At 43.8% G+C, this 19,623-nt stretch overlaps 4 protein-coding genes across 9 annotated transcripts in view; 2 read left to right on the top strand and 2 right to left on the bottom strand.

The window, feature by feature from the left end:
* The window catches only part of pik3c2a (phosphatidylinositol-4-phosphate 3-kinase, catalytic subunit type 2 alpha), a 41,236-nt gene extending 41,084 nt beyond the window's left edge, over window positions 1-152 (bottom strand). Inside the window, exon 1 of the mRNA XM_035641518.2 lies at window positions 22-152. The gene's annotated coding sequence lies outside the window, so the exon portion shown is untranslated. The remainder of the gene's footprint in view (window positions 1-21) is intronic.
* On the top strand, window positions 56-9,340 carry LOC118314824 (nucleobindin-2). 2 transcript variants are annotated; one of them, XM_035641519.2, is made up of 15 exons: window positions 61-211; window positions 2,223-2,344; window positions 2,834-2,971; window positions 3,242-3,349; window positions 3,447-3,579; window positions 4,212-4,315; window positions 5,213-5,398; window positions 5,690-5,780; window positions 6,028-6,086; window positions 6,223-6,315; window positions 6,716-6,805; window positions 6,931-7,101; window positions 7,398-7,452; window positions 7,833-7,950; window positions 8,840-9,340. In XM_035641519.2, exons 1-14 carry the CDS (start codon window positions 124-126, stop codon window positions 7,925-7,927), a joined length of 1,533 nt encoding a protein of 510 aa, XP_035497412.2. In that variant the 5' UTR covers window positions 61-123; the 3' UTR covers window positions 7,928-7,950; window positions 8,840-9,340. The 2 variants fall into 2 exon arrangements, with proteins under 2 accessions (XP_035497413.2, XP_035497412.2); XM_035641520.2 differs by lacking the exons at window positions 7,833-7,950; window positions 8,840-9,340 and adding an exon at window positions 7,553-7,778 and having other exon boundaries at window positions 56-211.
* Window positions 8,291-12,835, bottom strand: si:dkey-10o6.2 (uncharacterized protein LOC100124608 homolog). 3 transcript variants are annotated; one of them, XM_035641526.2, is made up of 7 exons: window positions 12,573-12,835; window positions 12,367-12,491; window positions 11,963-12,029; window positions 11,261-11,405; window positions 10,560-10,702; window positions 10,055-10,215; window positions 8,291-9,692 (listed from the first exon to the last, which is right to left on the bottom strand). In XM_035641526.2, the coding sequence occupies exons 1-7, from the start codon at window positions 12,723-12,725 to the stop codon at window positions 9,605-9,607; spliced, it is 882 nt and encodes a 293-aa protein (XP_035497419.2). In that variant the 5' UTR covers window positions 12,726-12,835; the 3' UTR covers window positions 8,291-9,604. The 3 variants fall into 3 exon arrangements, with proteins under 3 accessions (XP_035497419.2, XP_035497418.1, XP_035497417.1); XM_035641525.2 differs by having other exon boundaries at window positions 10,105-10,215; window positions 10,560-10,699; window positions 12,573-12,834; XM_035641524.2 differs by having other exon boundaries at window positions 10,105-10,215; window positions 12,573-12,831.
* A 291-nt stretch (window positions 12,836-13,126) lies between these two features.
* LOC118314826 (patatin-like phospholipase domain-containing protein 2) lies at window positions 13,127-17,933 on the top strand. 3 transcript variants are annotated; one of them, XM_035641521.2, is made up of 9 exons: window positions 13,127-13,448; window positions 14,171-14,403; window positions 14,647-14,712; window positions 14,937-15,146; window positions 15,928-15,988; window positions 16,119-16,319; window positions 16,477-16,618; window positions 17,197-17,304; window positions 17,634-17,933. In XM_035641521.2, exons 1-9 carry the CDS (start codon window positions 13,262-13,264, stop codon window positions 17,866-17,868), a joined length of 1,443 nt encoding a protein of 480 aa, XP_035497414.1. In that variant the 5' UTR covers window positions 13,127-13,261; the 3' UTR covers window positions 17,869-17,933. The 3 variants fall into 3 exon arrangements, with proteins under 3 accessions (XP_035497414.1, XP_035497416.1, XP_035497415.1); XM_035641523.2 differs by lacking the exon at window positions 13,127-13,448 and adding an exon at window positions 13,464-13,736; XM_035641522.2 differs by lacking the exon at window positions 13,127-13,448 and adding an exon at window positions 13,785-13,943.
* Window positions 17,934-19,623: the final 1,690 nt, after the last annotated feature.

Below are 19,623 nucleotides of genomic sequence, written 5' to 3'. Positions count from 1 at the left end.
AAACGGGGGTTAACTTCTTACCTTTCAGCGGTGCGGTGTTTGGAGCCATTTTTCCTGCAGCTGCATTTTTTCCATCCACTTTCACGGGAGGCGACGTCAGTTCCTGTCGAGGTGGTCGGATGGATGTTCGGTCGGACAGCCGCTTCTGCCACGACGGGGCGCTTCGCTGCGGTAACACGGGACAACAGCGCCCCCGTGCGGGTCACCGCGGGTAGTGCAGAACGTTTCTTTCATCATTCACAGAAAAATAACGGCAAAAGTCACAATCTCCTGATGTCTGATGAACCAAAAGGAATTGCGTTATTAATGAAATGTACTAAACAAGAAACATGATCAACATCACTAAGGAGGGATAGAAAATCTAAATATACAAATAGGGGAAATACATTTTGTTTTCAGCTGTCTGAGTTAGAGGGGAAAACCTTTAGAATGTTCTGCGCAACTTCTAAGATTTTAAGTACAACGTAAATTCGTTCAAGAAAATAATAAACTCAGGAGAGAGTCATGGAGAGTCCAGCGTGCTCAGAGGAGGAAGAACCCGCATCTTTCCATGAAGTAAAAGCAGCAGTGCCTCAGTGCGGAAATACTCTGCCGCCCACACTTGCAAAAGGACATAAGCATTATCTGCAAAATATACTTAAAATGTCAAAAGTAAAAGTAGTCACCATGCATTTCTGCTCTAATGATTATACAGGCTATGTCCTTGGATTGTCATCAATAGCTTGTATTTTATTAGGGTGTTGCAATGTTGTGATGCTGCACATGAGATGCTCAGTGGTGGGATGTCACTAAATACTGTAAGTTAATTGCAAATAAAAGAACAAAACTATTAGCATCATACGAAAACTGAAACTGCACGAATAGCCCATTTCATATACATACATATTACCTACATATTATGTTTTATTACCTGTGGTTATTTAATGTTGCTGTAGATATGGACAAGTGAATTGTATCAACCGATGCCACTACTCAATTTAAAGCCTATTTGCAAAGTCATTCCTGGGATGGGCCTTCAAAAATCACAACAGCTGTTGCACATCAAAAACAGCACAAAACACTTTTTTATTTATTTATGAACAATGATACAATTTAAAACCATAAAACAACAAGCATAGATCACTAATGACAAATGAAACTGGTTAAACCTTCTCTAATCCAACGGGTCGAACTTTGGATTTGGAGCCTAGGACACCCAACAACTCCAGTGGACATAGCTCATGTTTCTTTAGCCAGAAGAGAAACCAACCACCAGGTCATGAAACCTCTTCGTTTATGAAATGAATGATTGAAACGTAACTGAATTAAATATTTAAGAACATGGTGTGATGGTGTGATCTCCTATTACTGGTCTATTGATGCATTCATGTGTGTATCAACTCATGTTGTAGCTGGTAAAAGTGAAGCTACTTTAAATTACTTTGATCACGGCTCGGTAGCACGCGAACTTTTGAAGTAATACATCAAAGTCTATTTGTTCAGTTTTATTTTATATTATTAAACCTAATCTGCAAAGTAACCAAAATGATCAAATCAATATAGTGGAGTAAAAAAACAACAACATTGTAACAACGGATGTAAGTTCCTGCTAAGTGCCTTTACTCGAGTTTTAAGGGTACTTGTACTTTTACTCTTCCGCATTTCCAAGTGAAATATTGTACTTTTAACTTCCCTTCATTTTATTTATCAGCTACAGTTACTGGTTACATTACTAGCTGAATTAAAATGCTACTCACAAACTGAATGCATCAATGATAATTATAAGAAACATGGAAAAAGATAGATAGATAGATATTATGATGCAATAATCAAGATTAATACACACACACCTCACACAAATGATCAATTATATTATATTCTAAAATATGATATTCTGAAATATTCTAATATTTGACTGCTCAGGGTTATTAGTGTGTGTGTGTGTGTGTGTGTGGATGTATGAGTAATGAAGGAATAAACCATGAGTAGTGTTGCTCTTTCTCCTCACCCTCACTAGCCCCGCCCTCTCAGGGGGCTGAACGCCACGTACGGTTCTTCTCAACCAACGCACTTTAAAATGGGGACTGACCGAGTGCACCTTGACGCACTTGACCGACGGGCGGGGCGACCAATCGGCTCTCAACGCGACGGTTGCGCCAACAAAGTGCACGTCCTCTGTCCAATGAGAGGCTGCGCGGGGCGGGGCGTTGCCATGGTGAACACAATCTCTTCCCGCCCTCTAGGTGGTGTCGGCGAGGGCTCGTGTCGGCGGCAGACATGGACGTGTTGTAGCTCCGCCGTGCTGCGAGGTGACAGCTGTGAACGAGCCCGGGCACGTCGAGGAGAGACGGAACGTCGGTGTCGGGTGAGTGGGGCTTCTCACACGAGCTGCGTCTGTCATGGGAAGTTACTAGAAATGCAAAAAGGCTTGAGGGATGCTGACCCAGCTAGCGTCACCACCGTCAACAACTTGTTCGTCTTCTGTCACACGTGCTTGTGAGTGACAGGTGTCAGGCAGTAAGTCAGCTCGGTGTGTGTGTGCGTGCGTTTATCCAGCAAACACGTGTGTTGCACAAAGTCCTATTCTTGTACCAGAGAGATGCTTGTCAGATTAGGACTTCTCTTGCACAACCTCATCCCCCATCGCCTCTGGGCCAAGTTGTGGCTCGTTCCCCTTTTGCAACGCTTGAGAAATGAAGGGTGTTGGCTTTGATGAAGATACTGGACACGTCTCGGCCTCGAAGACAATCTGAGTGTAATTAAAAAGGCTGTGGGAGAAATGTACCGTCCTCATGTAACATCAAACCAAATCAATCCCCCCCTTTCCCTTTCCTATTTCATGTACCCCAACCAGATGGTGAGGGGGAAAGCCCTGGCCCGCTGTGGGCTGGTGCTGCTCAGTTGGTGGCTGTGTATCCAGTCAGTGCCTATCGTTGTGGACAAGAGCGAGGAGAAGCCTCATGAGGAGAATCTGGAGCCGCCACAGAGTGCTGTGAGTCAGACGAGCAGGGACTTCTCATTTAAAACCGACTACTGTACTGAGAACTGTTTGGGTTTATGTGGTCTCGGACAGAGCTATTTCACATGAAGGGCACACTTGCTTGCGAGTGAAAGATTGACAGAAAACTGTGAAAGGAATGACTCAAAACAAATGAGCAATATAAGTGATGTGCCACCAGTTGAATGCCAGCATAATGGCCTTGAGTCAAGTTAGACACTAACAGGTTCAATGTACGTCTGTGCGGTGTGGTTTATGCTTCAGGAGTCTGGGCTGCACTACGACCGCTACCTCAGGGAAGTCATTGAGTACCTCGAGAAAGACCCCCACTTTAAGGAAAAGCTCAAAAACGCCAACATGGATGACATCAAGGTACACCGGCATACTCACCAAAGAAACCCCACTATTTTGTAATCCTGTGTCATGAACTATTTGCATTGAGCTGTGGAGTGTTGACCTGTGCTCGCAGCAAGGCAAACTCTCCAGAGAGCTGCACTTTGTCCACCACAATTTTCGGACAAAGCTGGACGAGCTGAAGAGGGAGGAGATGAACAGGCTGCGTATGCTGATCAAAGCCAAACACGACATCGAGGGGGGGGATGGTGAGTGTCCCGCACGGATTGCAGACATGTTACTGGAAAACTTGTGCTTCTTCACACTGCACAAGACGTTTTGTAAGACAAAGTCTGCAGCTGCACCGCTGTCAGATGAAGGATGTGGCTCTTGAGACACAGGAACACGACGTTATACGCCAGTGACTTCTACTGGCCACCGACAACTGCTCAATGAAAGATTAGTCATGAAGTGTAGTCAAAGAACACAAAGTACAGGTCGAAAACATTAAGGACATTAGGACGAGGTTGGTGAAGTCGGACAGGATGAGAAGAAACATTTTAGAGATGGTCTTATATTAATTAGAAACGCAGACATTTCACTTACACTTACTTGGTTACACCGAACTCTGTTCCAGAGTAAATTTGATCCGAGGCTTGAGTAAACAAAGCATGTTGCCTCTGGCTGCGTGTCACTAAAGAACTGCTGAAGCACATAATGTCTTTGGAAAACACAAGGGAATGAGTAACCAATAAGTCCGTTTATTGAACGACACGAATGTCCTGAGGTCTGAGTTTTGCACGAATGTCGTCTAAAATAAGATCCTTTTTTAAATATTTTTTTAAAAACTTGACGTGACTGGTTCACAGTTGAATACTTTTCATTATTCCCCTCCTCGCAGGCCGGACAGTGGACCATCAGGCCCTGCTGAAACAGTTTGAGCACCTCAACCACATGAACCCAGACACTTTTGAGGTGGAGGACCTGGACCATCTCATCAAATCGGTAAGTAAAACACCGTTCAAGATCAGTGTCGGCCTCTCACACATACACGACAGCCAATCACAGTCATTAGCACAAGTACTTATTGGGGTTCTCAGATACACAATTCTGCACTTTGTTGGAGTTCATTTTCCCAGTTTTCCCTCATCAGAGGTCAATTCAATGGTTTTCCAGTCACTGGGTTGGGACACCCACAAAGGGGAAGTGCAGCTGAAATCAAGTGGCATTAGTTTCCAACATTTCCATTTATTGCAATGCATGCAACCTGCAGGGTTGTAGAATAAAGAATTACCTTTGAGTTCCTACAAGCATCAGTCCAAAAATAGTACTTTAATAATAGTAATTCACAGGGATTGCCAGGTGCCGACTGAACTTTGGCATTTTGGTACATTGTAGGAAAATGACTATCAAAGACATATATTTAGTATCCTTTTGCAATTAACTGTACTTCAGCCAAGGCAAACACCCGGGTTTTTATATTTCATATCAACAGACCGATCCACCACTTTGCCGACAAATCATTTGTTATAATATCAGATCATTTTTGTGGTCCTTTCTCTCAGTTTTACTATCCCGGCCATTACTGCTGACGATTGGCTTTGTGGGGCAGGGGTGTATTAGTACTTGTCATAAGACACACGTATGCATATCAGTGCTGAACAATTTGTGTAATTTTCACTGCATGAGATAAACACGAAGAGCATGTCGTAGATGGATCCAGCATCCTGCCTCGCGGCCTTAGCTTAGCTCATGAAACTTAGATTCATTCAGCAAAAGCAGTCGCCTTTGATCAGCAGTCACCTGTTGTGTTGGACGGGATGCATTCATTCCAAAAAGTGAGCGCTGTACAATCCAGGTATGACAACCCCCCACCTTTTACCTTTTCAAATGTATTTACAGGCAACCAAAGACCTGGAGAACTTCGACAAGGACCGCCACGATGAGTTCAAGAGATATGAGATGATGAAGGAGCATGAGAGGAGGGAACGTCTGAAGAACATGAATGAGGACGAACGCAAGAAGGAAGAGCAGCACTATGAGGAGTTGAGGAAGAAACACGCCGACCATCCCAAAGTCAATCATCCTGTAAGTCTTCCGCTGTTATGACCTTCATAAAAACAAAATGCAACTCCTTTGCTGGAGTAGCAGTAAGTAGAAGCCTCAGGTATGACCTTCAGTACTGTTTGGTATAATTGTGTGTGTGTGTGTGTGTGTGTGTGTGTGTGTGTGTGTGTGTGTGTGTGTGTGTGTGTGTGTGTGTGTGTGTGTGTGTGTGTGTGTGTGTGTGTGTGTGTGTGTGTGTGTGTGTGTGTGTGTGTGTGTGTGTGTGTGTGTGTGTGTGTGTGTGTGCGCGCGTGTGCATGTGCGCGCGCGCAGGGCAGTGAAGACCAGCTGAAGGAGGTGTGGCAGGAGGGCGACGGTTTGGACCCACAAGACTTCGATCCCAAGACTTTTTTCAAAATTCACGGTAACCATATTAGTCTCTGGAGAACCAAGAACATCTGTAGCAGAATATCGACTAGTTCTGTATCTATCACTCAAATTAAATTCCTCCCTCATCAAAAAGGGATCAATGTGGCTGAATTTGTTGCACATGGATAAGTATATAAGTACCATATAGCCTTTAGATTAATATCATTAATCTAAAATGCCTGTGACAAACTATGTTCTGATGAAATGACCTGCTCACTCCAGTCACTTGTGTTGTGTCACAGACAGTAATGGAGATGGTTTCTTCGATGACACTGAGCTTGAAGCTCTCTTCACTAAAGAGGTATTTATGTTTATGTATTCATGTCTAACTGCCCTGGTTCTGCATGTTTTGGGACAATGTAACATATAAATGAAGAAGAGTTTGTAATTGAATTTGTGTGTGTGTGTGTGTGTGTGTGTGTGTGCGTGCCTTCAAGCTGGAGAAAGTGTACAACAGTGAAAATGAAGAAGACGATATGGCTCAGATGGAGGAGGAGAGACTTCGAATGAGAGAGCATGTTATGAATGAGGTGAGCCACCACAGTAGCAGAGCAGATGTGTAGTCAAAAAAAATTATTAGAAATACAGGAATGATTTTGTGAGATACATCATTAGATTCTAGCATCCCCACTGAATCAATCTGTCATTTTAAAAAGGAAAAAAAAACATTATCCGTCCGACCAACGCCTAATAAGAACAGTGGTGTGTCGGATCAGACCCTACACAGACGTGACAAAGAGAACACAAACTTCCAAACTGGTCCAGTGTAAATGGGATAAATGGGTCGTGCTAGACAGTAAGAGCAGCGTGAAGATGTAAAAGGTTGCAGCTTCCCCCTGGCCCCTGGCGCAGTCGTGGTCAACAGTTCATCTTGAACACCGTGTATTGGTGCTGACATTGATGACAGCAGCTCCCTGTGTTGATGTTCAGGTGGACACCAATAAAGACAGACTTGTGTCCCTGAGCGAGTTCATCGCTGCCACTAAAAAGGAGGAGTTCCGCGAAAGAGACGAGTGGGAGGTAAGAGCCCGATCTTATACAAGAGAGTTTGTCAAGTGGCTTCCCTGTCTCCCTTCACCTGAATTCCAATTGAATTTCATTACATTTGATCATTCCCTGCCCTCCACCCTTCTCTTCCCTCCCAGACTTTAGATCAAAACCCCTCGTATACTGAGGAGGAGCTGAGGGAGTACGAACAGCAGCTGACCAACGAGAAGAATGACATCAACATGAAGTCGGCCGAGCTGCAGAAACAGAGGGAGGAGCTTGAAAGGAAGCAGGAAGAACTTAACGCCCAGAAGTTGGGGCTACAGCAGGTAAACTAAAAGACGGATTCTAATAATATTTTATAGATGAAATACAATCAGAAAAGATGGTTTCTTTCCTCAGTAGTCTACAGCCACGTGGCAGGTCCAAAAGACTAAGGTCTAATCGATGATGATTTGTTATGTTATATGTGAAATATTAACTTCCAGTTAACAGTACAGGTGTCGACCAGCACACACAATATTGTATTCTGTGCCTTCTGCACTCTGCAGAATACTAGATATTGAAGTCAATACACTTAATCATTTTGTGATGCTCTCACAATTTCTCTCCTTCTTTCTCTCAGGCAGTAGAAGAAATGGAAAGGATAAAATCCCATAGCTCAAATGCTGAGGTCAAACGTAAGTATCACATTACAGGGATTGTTGTCTAAACTCAATTTAACCAAGATGGATAAACACAGTAACATACACAGTTTAAAGGGTTAATCCTGCCATATAGTGTCGTACTTTGATAAAGCTGAGGGACTCCCGAGGGACTAAGAAAAGAACCATTATCTTCTAAGCAGCAGAGGGCCAAGACATCCTGACTTTTAGTCCCTGGTATGAGATCAGATCCCAAAATGCTGCAACCCACAATTCCAATGTTTCTTATAAGATTTAACATATGGGATTTGACCCGAGTGAAACCCACATCACTAACCTAAAGGCCATAGCATTTTTATCATCAGCTACATCATATGTTAATGCGATCCAACTGTTCCACTGTGACTCTCCTGTAGGTGAAAGTGAACCAGCACCAGTCGCACCAGGAAACGATCAGCCACTGCCCCCTGGTCGTCAGCAGCAAGATGTGCCAGTGCTAGGACACTCTTAGCAGGCCTCACCACTCTGCGTGCTGTAAGAATGCCACCGAGTGTGAGTGAGTGTGTGTGTGTGTGTTTGTGAGTGTGTGCGTTGCATTTGATTCTCAAAACACCAGTTGACAAACATCTGCCTAAACATTAAGAGCACTAAAGAAAATCAGATTTCTGGCTCTAAATTCAGTCTCCATTATGCCGTTGCTCTTGTTGGCTCCGATTCGACTTGAATTGTGGAGCTGGGCCAGTTTTCTGTTCAGAAATGACCCTTTTGTTGTATTTTTCTTTTTATCACGAGGACTCTCTTCTCCACGGGAAGTGCTTTTTCGTGAAACAGGGGAGGGGCTTTTGGCCTGATAAGTTAATGCTGTGCACTGTTGTTTATTTTCACTGATACGGTCTTCGACAAAAAAAACACCCCACTTTATGTATTTCGTCAGGTGAAGAGAGCCTATTATTCACTTTATTTCAGATAAATATGAATGTTATTAACGTAACTTGAGAGTTCATGTAGAACTGCTGGCAAATTTATAACACTGTCCTTTCTGAAAGGTTTTAATTCATCGTATAGAAACACAAAGTTTTTTAATAAGACTTGTTAGCTTTTTCACCTTGATTGTTACATGTGTATTCAGGTTTCATTTCAAGCTGTGAAAATGTGTGTAAATTAGCTATTGAGGTATAAAAAGTCATATACATTTCAAATGATCAAACACGTCAACTGTTTTATAACATTTTAAGTTAGAAACTGTTTTTTTTAAATGGTTGAGATAATTTGCAGAGAAACTCTTCCATGCACAGAAAGCCAGCCTATCGCAGGGCCAGATACAGAGACGGACAACCATTCACTCATATTCACACCTACGGGGAATTTAGAATCTTCGATTAACCTAATCCTATTCTGCATGTCTTTGGGCTGTGGGAGGAAGCCAGAGAACCACGCATACACGGGGACAACATGCAAACTCCACGCAGACAGGCCCTGGTTGGTTTGAACCGGGACTGGAACCCAGAACCCTCTTGCTGTGAGGTGACAGCGCTGACCACTACACCACCTTGCAGCCCTGGATTTAGCTTGTGTTTGATTTAATATAATTGTGAGTGAATGTATGGATTCTGAAGTGGTTGATTGTTTACGGTGTGCTTTTGTTAGTGCTTGTGAGTGTTTTAGAATCTGTCGTTTTTCATAATACTTTAATTTATGTATTCTCTACACCACTGTCAATGACACTGAACTGAGGAGTGACTTAGTCAAACCGATTTCAAAGCACCTACAGTAGGAGATAAAACAAGAACACAGACAGACCTTTTGAGGATCTGTACAGGTATATTTCTATGTCCATTTTAAAAAGCAGTCAAATCTATCTGGTCTAATTTCATTTATTTATTTGAGGAATTGAATGTGGACAATAAAATGAATGAGCTTGCAATTTTAGGTTTGCTTCTTTTTGTCGTAAATATTGGTGAACACACACACACTTAATTAGAAATGTAAAAACATAAGATCGTAAATTAAATATTCAGCAATTTTACAAGAGTGACTTCCCCAGTATGATTCAAAAACAAACAAACAAAAACCCCATCAAATTCTTGAATGGTTATTCAGCTTCGTCCGTACGAGTCATTGAACCGCTCCTTGAGGAAGTCCCCTGAGGACACTGGAGGGTATTTGTTGGAGCCGTCGCAGCAGGTGATCACAGCCACATCATCGGGCTGGGCAAAGAAAGCCAGGGACTGACGTGTGCTGGAGTCCCCAGCAGGGGGCAGCAAAACCCTGTGGACCTGCGCAACAAGGAACAACGGCTATTTGAATTTCTTATAAACATACACAACAATAATCTAGTTGTACTGGTGTTTTTTTAAATATACGATTGCATCACGAATATTGTCATGATAGTCACGTTGACTGTTGTCAACATGTAGCTCTTGTATTCAAATTCTATATTATTTCATCATCGTTAACACAAGGTTCAGACATCAGTCTTTTGTATCTCATCTGATGTCAGGTTTAAGATCAAGACGACTGTACATATAAATTACTCAGTATCGTCTGGTCTTTTTCGTGCATTTGCTTTTCTATTTCCTCTCCATAACCTGAAATGTTAGGTCTATTCAAACCATATACTGTATATGATGATGCAAACCTGTTTATAGAACTCAGTTCAAAATCTGCAGAAAAAAGCCTCAGCCTCACCACAGAGACTAACTGATCACTGGTCCAGCGCTGCATCAGGTCAGCGATGTTGATGAGGACGGTTCCAGGGACGCAGGGAGCACACATGAATTCACCTGAACGTCGACGCACCTGAGGATTGAGGTGGATTACATGTTACATGGATCAAAATTACTTTTAAAAGTTAAGGGGAGACCATTAGACTTTTGTTATAATGTAACAAGGGAAGTGAAAAAGATTTCCTGAAGTAAACTCAATCAGTTTTTTAAAGTGAAAATTTTAGTTTATAAAGATGTCTTGGATCCAGAGAGGTAAAGGTGTGTGTGTGTGTGTGTGTGTGTGTGTGTGTGTGTGTGTGTGTGTGTGTGTGTGTGTGTGTGTGTGTGTGTGTGTGTGTGTGTGTGTGTGTGTGTGTGTGTGTGTGTGTGTGTGTGTGTGTGTGTGTGTGTGTGTGTGTGTGTGTGTAATATCATTACCTGCAGACCTTCTGACCTCTGGAACAGCAGCGTGATGCTGCCGTAGTCTGAATGCTCTCCACATCGCAGTTGACCCTCCTTAGCTTTCTCACTGTTCACCGGTGGGTAGTACAGAGAGCGCAGCGTTGTGCCATTCTCATCTGCTACAAAACATGACAAGAGTTGACATTCAGATCTCTTTAATTCCATTTGACGTGGACTCACTATGTTTACATGGACAGCAATATTCTGATATTGACCCGATTAAAGAACAATAGTCTGAATAAGACTCTGCCATGAAGACAGCATTTCCTAAATGCCTTATCCCCAATAAGGTCATATACAGAAAATGCAATAATCAGACTATGACAAGTGGAGTATCCTTATGTTAGTCAGATTACATCTACTTCCCAATCACATTATGTTGTGCTATAAGAGTTTTTGCAACATTTTGTGACATCGCCATGTACGGCAGTTACCAACTGCTTGATGTCATAATTAGACTATGCTGTCTAACATGTAAACAGGAATATGAATGGAATATTCTATCAGCAACTTGTGTAAACATCATAATCAAAATAACGTCTCATTCCGAATGAGGTCAATAGTCGGATTATTGGCGTCCATGCGAACAGTCGCTGACTGTCTATGGAACACGGAGGTATCGGCTCTTCTTGTGGCTCTGCACAGAGACAGCAGTGAGCGTGGTGATCAGTACATACTGCCTATTTCACGGTGTGCACTCAGGAACACCCCGGGGTCCAGGCCGAGACTGTGGGCCATAACCCTCAGCACCCGCAGACTCAGCTCCTTGCATCGCAGGAAGAAAGACGTCTGGATCTCCTGGAAGTCCGATGACGGCCACTTCTACAGCAGAAGGGGGAGCATTAGAGCCTGACCACTTTATAGATTATCTAGGCTGGTAATGTTATCAAGAATTCAAATCTATATCTCTCTGTCTCACATTAAAAATAAACAGGAACCTTCTGAGTCTTAAATTTGGTTTTATAGGCTAAGCAGTAGACATTAAAGTCAAAACAATAACTACTGTCAGTAGTCGACACATGTAATAAAGAAACCGTTACTAAACACCCTCAAACTTATCTTTGACATTCAGGGTGGCTGCGGCTCAGGAGGTAGAGCCTGTCGTCCATCAAACCAAAGGTCGGTGGTTCGATCCCAGTTTCAAAATGTTTCCTTTGGCAAGACACTTTACCCTAAATGGCCTCTCACTGCTCCACCAGCAGTGTGTGTTGCCAATACTGGCATATCTGTTATAGATTATAATCAGCTGATGAACTTTACTAGTACTTGTAATACAATCACAAATGATAACCTTGCAGAATAAAGTGGGATTAATAAAGGTAACAGCTGATGTTTGTTACACAACACGCCCGAAGTCAAACTTTCATAGGAACCATTACTATGTCAGGGCGAAGTGAAACAGCATTGAATGCCTCCTTCAGGTCTCCGGGTCGACGTGGATTTAACCTGAAAGGCAATTGTCCCAGTTTTAGAAAAAACAGCAGATGGCGCATTTGAGGATTGGAGCAAATTGATTAATCGATTACTAAATGAATCGCCAACTCAATTAATCGATTCAAGTAGTTTTGAATGAAACCAAACAGTCAAAGGTCTATGATTTCATCTTCTTAAATGTGAACGTTTTCTGTTGTCTTGGCTCCTCTGCGACAGGAAACTGCTTATCTCGGGTGTGTGGACATCACGTCGGGGAGTTTATGACATTTCATGGACCAAAAACAACTAATCGACTAATCGAGAAGAGAATCAGAGTCGTCGATAATGAAAACGATGGTTGGTTGCCAACCTCTCCGTCTCCAGAGACACCCAGCCGTGGTTGGCGCTGCCGGCGAAGCTTCCCCTGCTGAAGGGCCGCTTCGCATCATCTGGCTGCATGAAGAAGTTCTCGGACACGTCCATGACGCGGTCCACCTGTCCGAAAAAGAAACCACCACTTCACGCACTCGCCGACACACTCGAATGGTAAACTACGACGCAGCGTGCCGGGCCGACCTCGTCGTCGGTGATGCCGGTGTTCTTCAGGTACACGAACCCGACATCTGTGAAGGCCGCTTTCAGCTCCTCGCCCAAGTTGTGCAGCTGCTCATCGGCAACATCGCGCCCACTCAGGCCGTATGCACCAAAGTCCACCACAGGAATACTCATTTCAAAAAACCCTTTAGTAAAGCTGTGGAGTAACGTGTCGGAGCGGGTGGTGCTGACACCACTGAGCAACACGCGACGATTCCTGAAGCTTTTAAATCCTTACGTAGCCCGTTTCACTGTCATGTGACCGCTTCCATCCAATAGGAGGGCAGCCTCCATCCAATAGGAGAGCAGCCTCCATCCAATAGGAGGGCAGCCTCCATCCAATAGGAGAGCAGCCTCCATCCAATAGGAGGGCAGCCTCCATCCAATAGGAGGGCAGCCTCCATCCAATAGGAGAGCAGCCTCCATCCAATAGGAGGGCAGCCTCCATCCAATAGGAGGGCAGCCTCCATCCAATAGGAGAGCAGCCTCCATCCAATAGGAGGGCAGCCTCCATCCAATAGGAGGGCAGCCTCCATCCAATAGGAGGGCAGCCTCCAGTTGGCCGCGGCGCCGGGATGCTGATTGTAGTGGTGGCGGGATGGTGAGCCCAGAATCTGACTCATACATGGACACGAGTCGCTGTGGTGGATTTCATACAGTTTCCTTGGACGATGTTTGACCTGAAGAAGGACTGGAGCATCTCTTTCGCGGGTTGCGGGTTCATGGGGATTTATTACGTCGGTGCCACCGGCTGCATCCTCGAGCGGTTCCCTCGCTTCGTGGAGGACGCGTCGAAAATCTACGGCTCGTCGGCAGGTGCCTTGATGGCGGCTGCGCTCACCACCGGGACCCCCCTGGGTAAGACGAGGGTTCCTCATCGACCCAACCGTATCAACAAATCTGCTAAACATCCGACTGCGATGGAATAAACGATGTAAGCGAAACAACTTGTCCGCTACTCCCGACGGTCATGGCTCCCCGGTGTGCAACACACCTGTGGCTGATTGCCATTTGGGCTTTGCGCATGCTCTTTGCGCCACCTAGTGGACAAAAGAGGAACCACAACAAGTGGCCCTAACAGATGTGGATTTTTGTAATTGCATTTTTGTTTCCTCAGTCTCTTTCTTCCAAGACAGATTTATTATGGTAAGACGTGCCACTGCCCCCGTTAACCTTATTATTAGTCTCTTTCACTCCCCAAATCCTGAGCTGTGGAAAAGTTGCGTCCTATTATTTTGACACCCCAAATTATTTTGTGTGAATTCAAGAACTCCAAGTAAAGTGCTTACACTTATGCACAGTTGAGACTGGCCATACTGGGGATGAATCTCCGGTGCCTTGACACAGAGCCAGGTGAGCTTGAGACACAACCCGATAGTGGAAAAAGAAGAACACTGATGTTTTCATAGTTTTGCCCAATAATTAATGTAAGTAACAAATTGTCCTCTAGGAAAATAATATTCCTTTCAAATTAAAGGAGCTAATCTACCCCAAGTTTTGTGCTTGAATCACAATCACTTCTGCTTTTGAGAGACGGTAATCTAAACCCCAGCATCTAACTGCTGTGTTCCTCTGTGCAGAGAAATGCTGCGCTGATTTGATGGGCATGGCTCGACAGGCAAGAAAGCACAAACTGGGGCCGCTGCACCCAGCGTTCAACCTGCTGCAGATGGTGCTGGACGCTCTGCAGCGAAGCCTTCCAGAAGACGCACATGTCCGAGCCTCTGGGAGGCTCTGCGTGTCCCTGACCCGGGTTCCCGATGGGAAGAATGTACTCGTGTCGGAGTTTGACAGCAGGGAGGAGCTCATTCAGGTATATTTTACAGTTTGAGAGGATAAGTATTGAAGTAACTCAAGTGTTGCAGCTGTTTTTTTCTTTCTCCCAAGTTATGAAAATAATCGTGCTTGCTGTCTTGACCGCCAGTACTTTCTCTCTGCCTTAATAATCAATCTAATCTTTTGTTCAGGATCCATCATTTCATTATTTGTGATGTCTGCAGAGGAAGTTCGTCCTTCAATTACCTACATCCAGTTATACTGCATGTGCTTTTTCCAGACCCTCTTATGCAGCTGCTTTGTCCCTTTCTACTGTGGTGTTGTTCCACCCACCTACAGAGGATTGGTGAGTAAGTTAGCAAACTGATATACTTAAGCTAAGACTTGTACAGCTGTCTCTAAAGTCAGGATGTTTGTGGTGTGCTTCACTCGGTCGATCAATGCTCACACATTCATGTTTGTTTTAAGTCGTTTAAAAAAAATATGTGCACAGTTCGGCTATTATTTAGCGGCCCTGACTCGCTCTCAGGTGTTACCTAGTGATCAACACCCATCTTCATTTCAACCCAGCATTACGTGGACGGCGCCATCAGTGACAACCTGCCCCGGTGTCACCTGAAAAACACCATAACATTTTCTGCGTATGCCGGTGAGAGTGACATCTGCCCTCCAGCGAGCACGCTCAACTTGCATGAGGTGCGCTTCAACAACGTCAGCATCCACGTCAGCTCGGAGAACATGCACAGAGTGGCCAGCACCTTCTTCCCCCCCGAGCCAGAGGTGAGATGCAGGAGCTCCACGATGCACGAGCTTCGGATCCGTAGTTGGAGACTGTTGTCACTTTTTGTCAGGTTACCTATTTGAGGTCAGCAGCCTTCTACTTAAGACCATACTAATGTTTTTGCAAATTTCTTGCAAATCCCACACACTTCATATTACCACCAACAATTTCTAAAGAATATTTTTTCCATTGAAGTTATTTCCCCTTCCCGTAAGCAGAATCTTTTCCAGTCATTAAATATTTCAGCTTGCACCCTCTAAAAACATGGACGACTGAGTAGACTCACTGTGGAACAGTATTGATTATTACTGTGTCATGCAACTTTTTTGTTTGTGTGTCAGTATGTTACAAATATGTCTGAGCATAGACAAGGTGTGAGGGTTAAGGGGAAAATGTATGAGTTGAATTGGAGACCTAAAGCTCAGTAGCAAAGATATACAAACTGCTACTCATACAAGAGTTGAAGCCCTATTATGAAACTAATATGCAGTGTCTGACAATTTGGTTCACTTACGTTTTCTCCACATGCAACAAAAGGCCACCTGCGTGTGTGGATAATGATGTCTTCTTCTCATTCCAAAGCATGTTTCTAAAGTTTCCTGTCGAAGTCCTGCTTGAACTAAAAGTTTGTTAGAGGTGTCTTGGCTTTAAATTAGTAACACATTTCTTTAATGTCTAATTTCTGCCTTGTGCAAATTATGCAACAGTGAAGCCCTGAAATAGTATGTAGATTAATAAGTCCGATCTCGCATCCTCATCAAGCGCCCTTGGGTTTTACAGGCAATGTCTCAAATCTGCCAGACTGGCTATGTAGATGCTCTCCGCTTCCTGCAAGACAACAGTAAGGACATTTTTGTTACACTATATATTTAAGTAAAACAAGGGGAGGAAGAAAAGGAGATGCATAGTGGACCCCTGCAGGATACTTCCGAGTGATGCGGTGCTTCTGACTGCACAAATGCCTGTCACAGGTCTGATCAGCAGCGAGTGTCCACCGAGAGTTCTGGAGACGGACTCACCAAGAGTCGCGTGCTGTGAGCTGCTGAAGGAGCGGGCCGACGCTGAAGAGTCCCGTGAGAACACGCAGCAGAACGGACTGAGACCTCCGCAGGCAGAGCACCTGTGGCTGGATCCACAGCTCGTAGAGAGGCTTCCAGTTCACATCAGAAGGGGTGAGTGTATTAACTGAAGTGCAGGCTGACAAACAAAAATCTCCTTGTCTGGGGAAGAATCAGTGGACAAATGGGAAAGGATGATGAACATCTGAGGAGCTGTTCCAGTTCAATAAATTTAAAATGTCATTCTTGTATTTCGCTGTATCTGTGTCAGCGTTGTGTGAGGCCTGTAGAGAATCACATACAACTGAGGGTCTGTTGTCCCACGTGGCCGATTACCTGCCAAAGAAAGTCACGTCATACCTGCAGATCCCCCGCACTCTGCCAGTTGAGTCGGCCTTCTCTCTGGCCAACAGGTGAGAACCTGACATTGTGCCAGCCTGTATTTAACCTGTTACTAAAAAGCCTGCAGACAGATTGGAATCTTGTTTTGGTCGTCTCTAAGAAATGATTCTCTAATGTTGTTAAACAAACACCAAGGAAGCCCGATAACCTACGGCGTGAATTTTGTTCTTAAATATAATCGATAAGCAGGTACTTTGCTTGAGTGTTTCCATGTTGTGGGACGTATAGCTGCTCCACTTCTTTGCATTCATTTGTTAGTTATTTATCTTGCAGCAAAAATATTTTATATTCATTTTATATTAGCTACTCATCTTTTATCCTTGGATCTTTCTTTTTACCTCTGTTTGCTAGTGTCTTCCTTTCTTTTCTTCTTTTCTCTCAGACTGACCTGAAACCATGAAAATCCCTGAAACTATAACTTTTACATCAACAGTGAGAAATTAAATCCAACTTTTCTTCACGATGCTGCAATCCTTATCATGTTAATATTTGATACCTTCACTTGAGCATACTTTAATGTAGGATTTAGTGCTGGCCATTCTTTTATTTGAGTGAAGTGTGAATATGACACTTGAATGAACCCTTCCAGGTTGGTGGATTGGATCCCAGATGTGCCCAAGGACATGAGCTGGCTCTATGGCCTGGCTGAAGACCTGTACAAACAAGCTTGGAAGGACAGGGTGGAGGACAATGACGGGTATTTATTGTTAGGATTATGTTCCTTAACTAACTATCGAAAGTACTTTGTACAGGTACGACAGGCATGACCTGTTGGTGACAGTAAACCTTAGACATGAGTGGAGTTGTGTTTTTCTCTGCTCTATATTTCATGAGAATCCATCCATGTTATCGAGACTACAATAAAGCTGTTGAATTCTTTATAAAAATGGACCAAAGTATTGGACCCACACATTAATCTTGCCATTGTGAAAGCCACACTGTAGCATGGCTGAGGATGAAACAATTCCCTGAAACTTGACTATCTTCTCCTTTGAGATGAATGTTTATTTATTGTGATTTTTCCAGGGAATCAGCCCTGCGCAGATGTACAAGCCTGCCATTAGTTCTGAACATGTGCGGTGAGGTGGACCACATGCCCCTGACTCCACCGCCCACTCCCCGGTGGGGAGCGACCACAGAGTCCCCTACAAATGCAGGTGGAGGCTGGGGTCTGGGTAGAGCTGTGGGGTGGATCCGAAACGTCACATTGGAGCAAACCTCAAACTGCAAGAAAACTGATGAATCAATGTCCCTCAAGTAATTAAGTTAAATGCTGCACTGAAAGAGAAGAAAGTGGAAAATGTTGAATAAAAGAATATAAACATGTCTTCTGTTTCCTGCCGTCATTAGCAAAGAAAACTTTAGATACAGTAAAACGTGCCTTATAGGCTAAAACATGATTCGTCTGTAAAGCTTATATCTTCGCCCTCCCCACTCTTATCATTCTCTCGTCTTTTATCAGTCTTTCTGAAAAGCCAAACGTGTTCCTAGGCTTCAGTCTGTATTGTGCCAATATACACTGAACAAAATTATAAACGCAACACTTTTGTTTTTGCCCCATTTTTCATGAGCTGAACTCAAAGATCCAAAACTTTTTCTATGTACACAAAAGGCTTATTTCTCAAATATTGTTCACAAATCTGTGTTAGTGAGCACGAGATGATCCATCCACCTCACAGGTGTGGCATATCAAGATGTTGATCAGACAGCATGATTATTGCACAGGTGTGTCAGAGGCTGGCCACAATGAAAGGCCACTCTGAAATGTGCACTTTCACTGTTTTGGTGGGGTCCAGTCAGTATCTGGTGTGACCACCATTTGCCTCACGCAGTGCAACACATCTCCTTCACATTAGAGTTGATCAGGTTGTTGATTGTGGTCCACTCCTCTTCAATGGCTGTGCGAAGTTGCTGGATATTGGCAGGACCTGGAACACGCTGTCGTATACGCCGATCCAGAGCCTCCCAAACATGCTCAGTGGGTGACATGTCCGGTGAGTATGCTGGCCATGCAAGAACTGGGATGTTTTCAGCTTCCTTGCGACATGGGGCTGTGCATTGTCATGCTGCAACATGAGGTGATGGTCGTGGATGGTCCCTGAGACAGTTTGTGCAGAAATTCTTTGGCTTTGCAAACGGATTGTTGCAGCAGCTGTCCGGGTGGCTGGTCCCAGACAATCTTGGAGGTGAAGATGCTGGATATGGAGGTCCTGGGCTGGTGTGGTTACACGTGGTCTGAGGTTGTGAGGCCAGTTGGATGTACTGCCAAATTCTATGAAACGGCTTATGGTAGAGAAATGAACATTCAATTCACGGGCAACAGCTCTGGTGGACATTCCTGCAGTCACCATGCCAATTGCACGCTCCCTCAAAACTTGCGACATCTGTGGCATTGTGCTGTGATAAAAGTGCACATTTCAGAGTGGCCTTTCATTGTGGCCAGCCTCAGACACACCTGTGCAATAATCATGCTGTCTGATCAGCATCTTGATATGCCACACCTGTGAGGTGGATGGATTATCTCATGCTCACTAACAGATTTAGACAGATTTGTGAACAATATTTGAGAGAAATACGCCTTTTGTGTACATGGAAAAAGTCTTAGATATTTGAGTTCAGCTCATGAAAAATGGGGGCAAAAACAAAAGTGTGGCGTTTATAATTTTGTTCAGTGTATATTCCCAATATATATTACCAATAGATCAATTTAGTGTACAGTATGTCATGTGAGAGGTGCTGCTCAAATGTGATAAACCCGCGGCGACTAATTATTTTCTTCAACTCTACATTTTGGCATCTTTCAGCTTATTCTTTTGGTTTTCGATGACCTGCAGCTTTACTGTTTTTGTTTACTCTCTCCACTGCATAAAAGAAACCCCTTAAAAAGAGCCACGTCATTAGAAAATTAGCAGATGGACATTTCATGAAAATAGCATGCCAATAGCTAAGATACAAGGAATTGCTATTTTTGAACAAATAGCTTTGAATATGGATAGAAAACATAACAAAACTGATT

This window comes from Scophthalmus maximus, chromosome 7, assembly GCF_022379125.1.
Source record: "Scophthalmus maximus strain ysfricsl-2021 chromosome 7, ASM2237912v1, whole genome shotgun sequence".
Taxonomy (NCBI): domain Eukaryota; kingdom Metazoa; phylum Chordata; class Actinopteri; order Pleuronectiformes; family Scophthalmidae; genus Scophthalmus; species Scophthalmus maximus.
Note: the sequence above shows the minus strand (reverse complement) of the source record. Positions and strands in the feature narration are given on the sequence as shown.

Excerpts from the sequence above, each read along its gene's own strand:
- si:dkey-10o6.2 (XM_035641524.2), bottom strand. The coding sequence starts at position 12,725 with ATGAGTATTCCTGTGGTGGACTTTGGTGCATACGGCCTGAGTGGGCGC. Across the intron at positions 12,492-12,572 it reads CCGGCATCACCGACGACGAG|GTGGACCGCGTCATGGACGT; the intron begins GTCGGCCCGGCA and ends TTTTTCGGACAG. Across the intron at positions 11,406-11,962 it reads TTTCACTTCGCCCTGACATA|AAGTGGCCGTCATCGGACTT; the intron begins GTAATGGTTCCT and ends CTTCTGCTGTAG.
- LOC118314826 (XM_035641521.2), top strand. The coding sequence starts at position 13,262 with ATGTTTGACCTGAAGAAGGACTGGAGCATCTCTTTCGCGGGTTGCGGG. Across the intron at positions 15,989-16,118 it reads CCGCTTCCTGCAAGACAACA|GTCTGATCAGCAGCGAGTGT; the intron begins GTAAGGACATTT and ends TGCCTGTCACAG. Across the intron at positions 16,619-17,196 it reads GCCTTCTCTCTGGCCAACAG|GTTGGTGGATTGGATCCCAG; the intron begins GTGAGAACCTGA and ends GAACCCTTCCAG.
- LOC118314824 (XM_035641519.2), top strand. The coding sequence starts at position 124 with ATGTTCGGTCGGACAGCCGCTTCTGCCACGACGGGGCGCTTCGCTGCG. Across the intron at positions 3,580-4,211 it reads CGACATCGAGGGGGGGGATG|GCCGGACAGTGGACCATCAG; the intron begins GTGAGTGTCCCG and ends CCCTCCTCGCAG. Across the intron at positions 4,316-5,212 it reads TGGACCATCTCATCAAATCG|GCAACCAAAGACCTGGAGAA; the intron begins GTAAGTAAAACA and ends ATGTATTTACAG.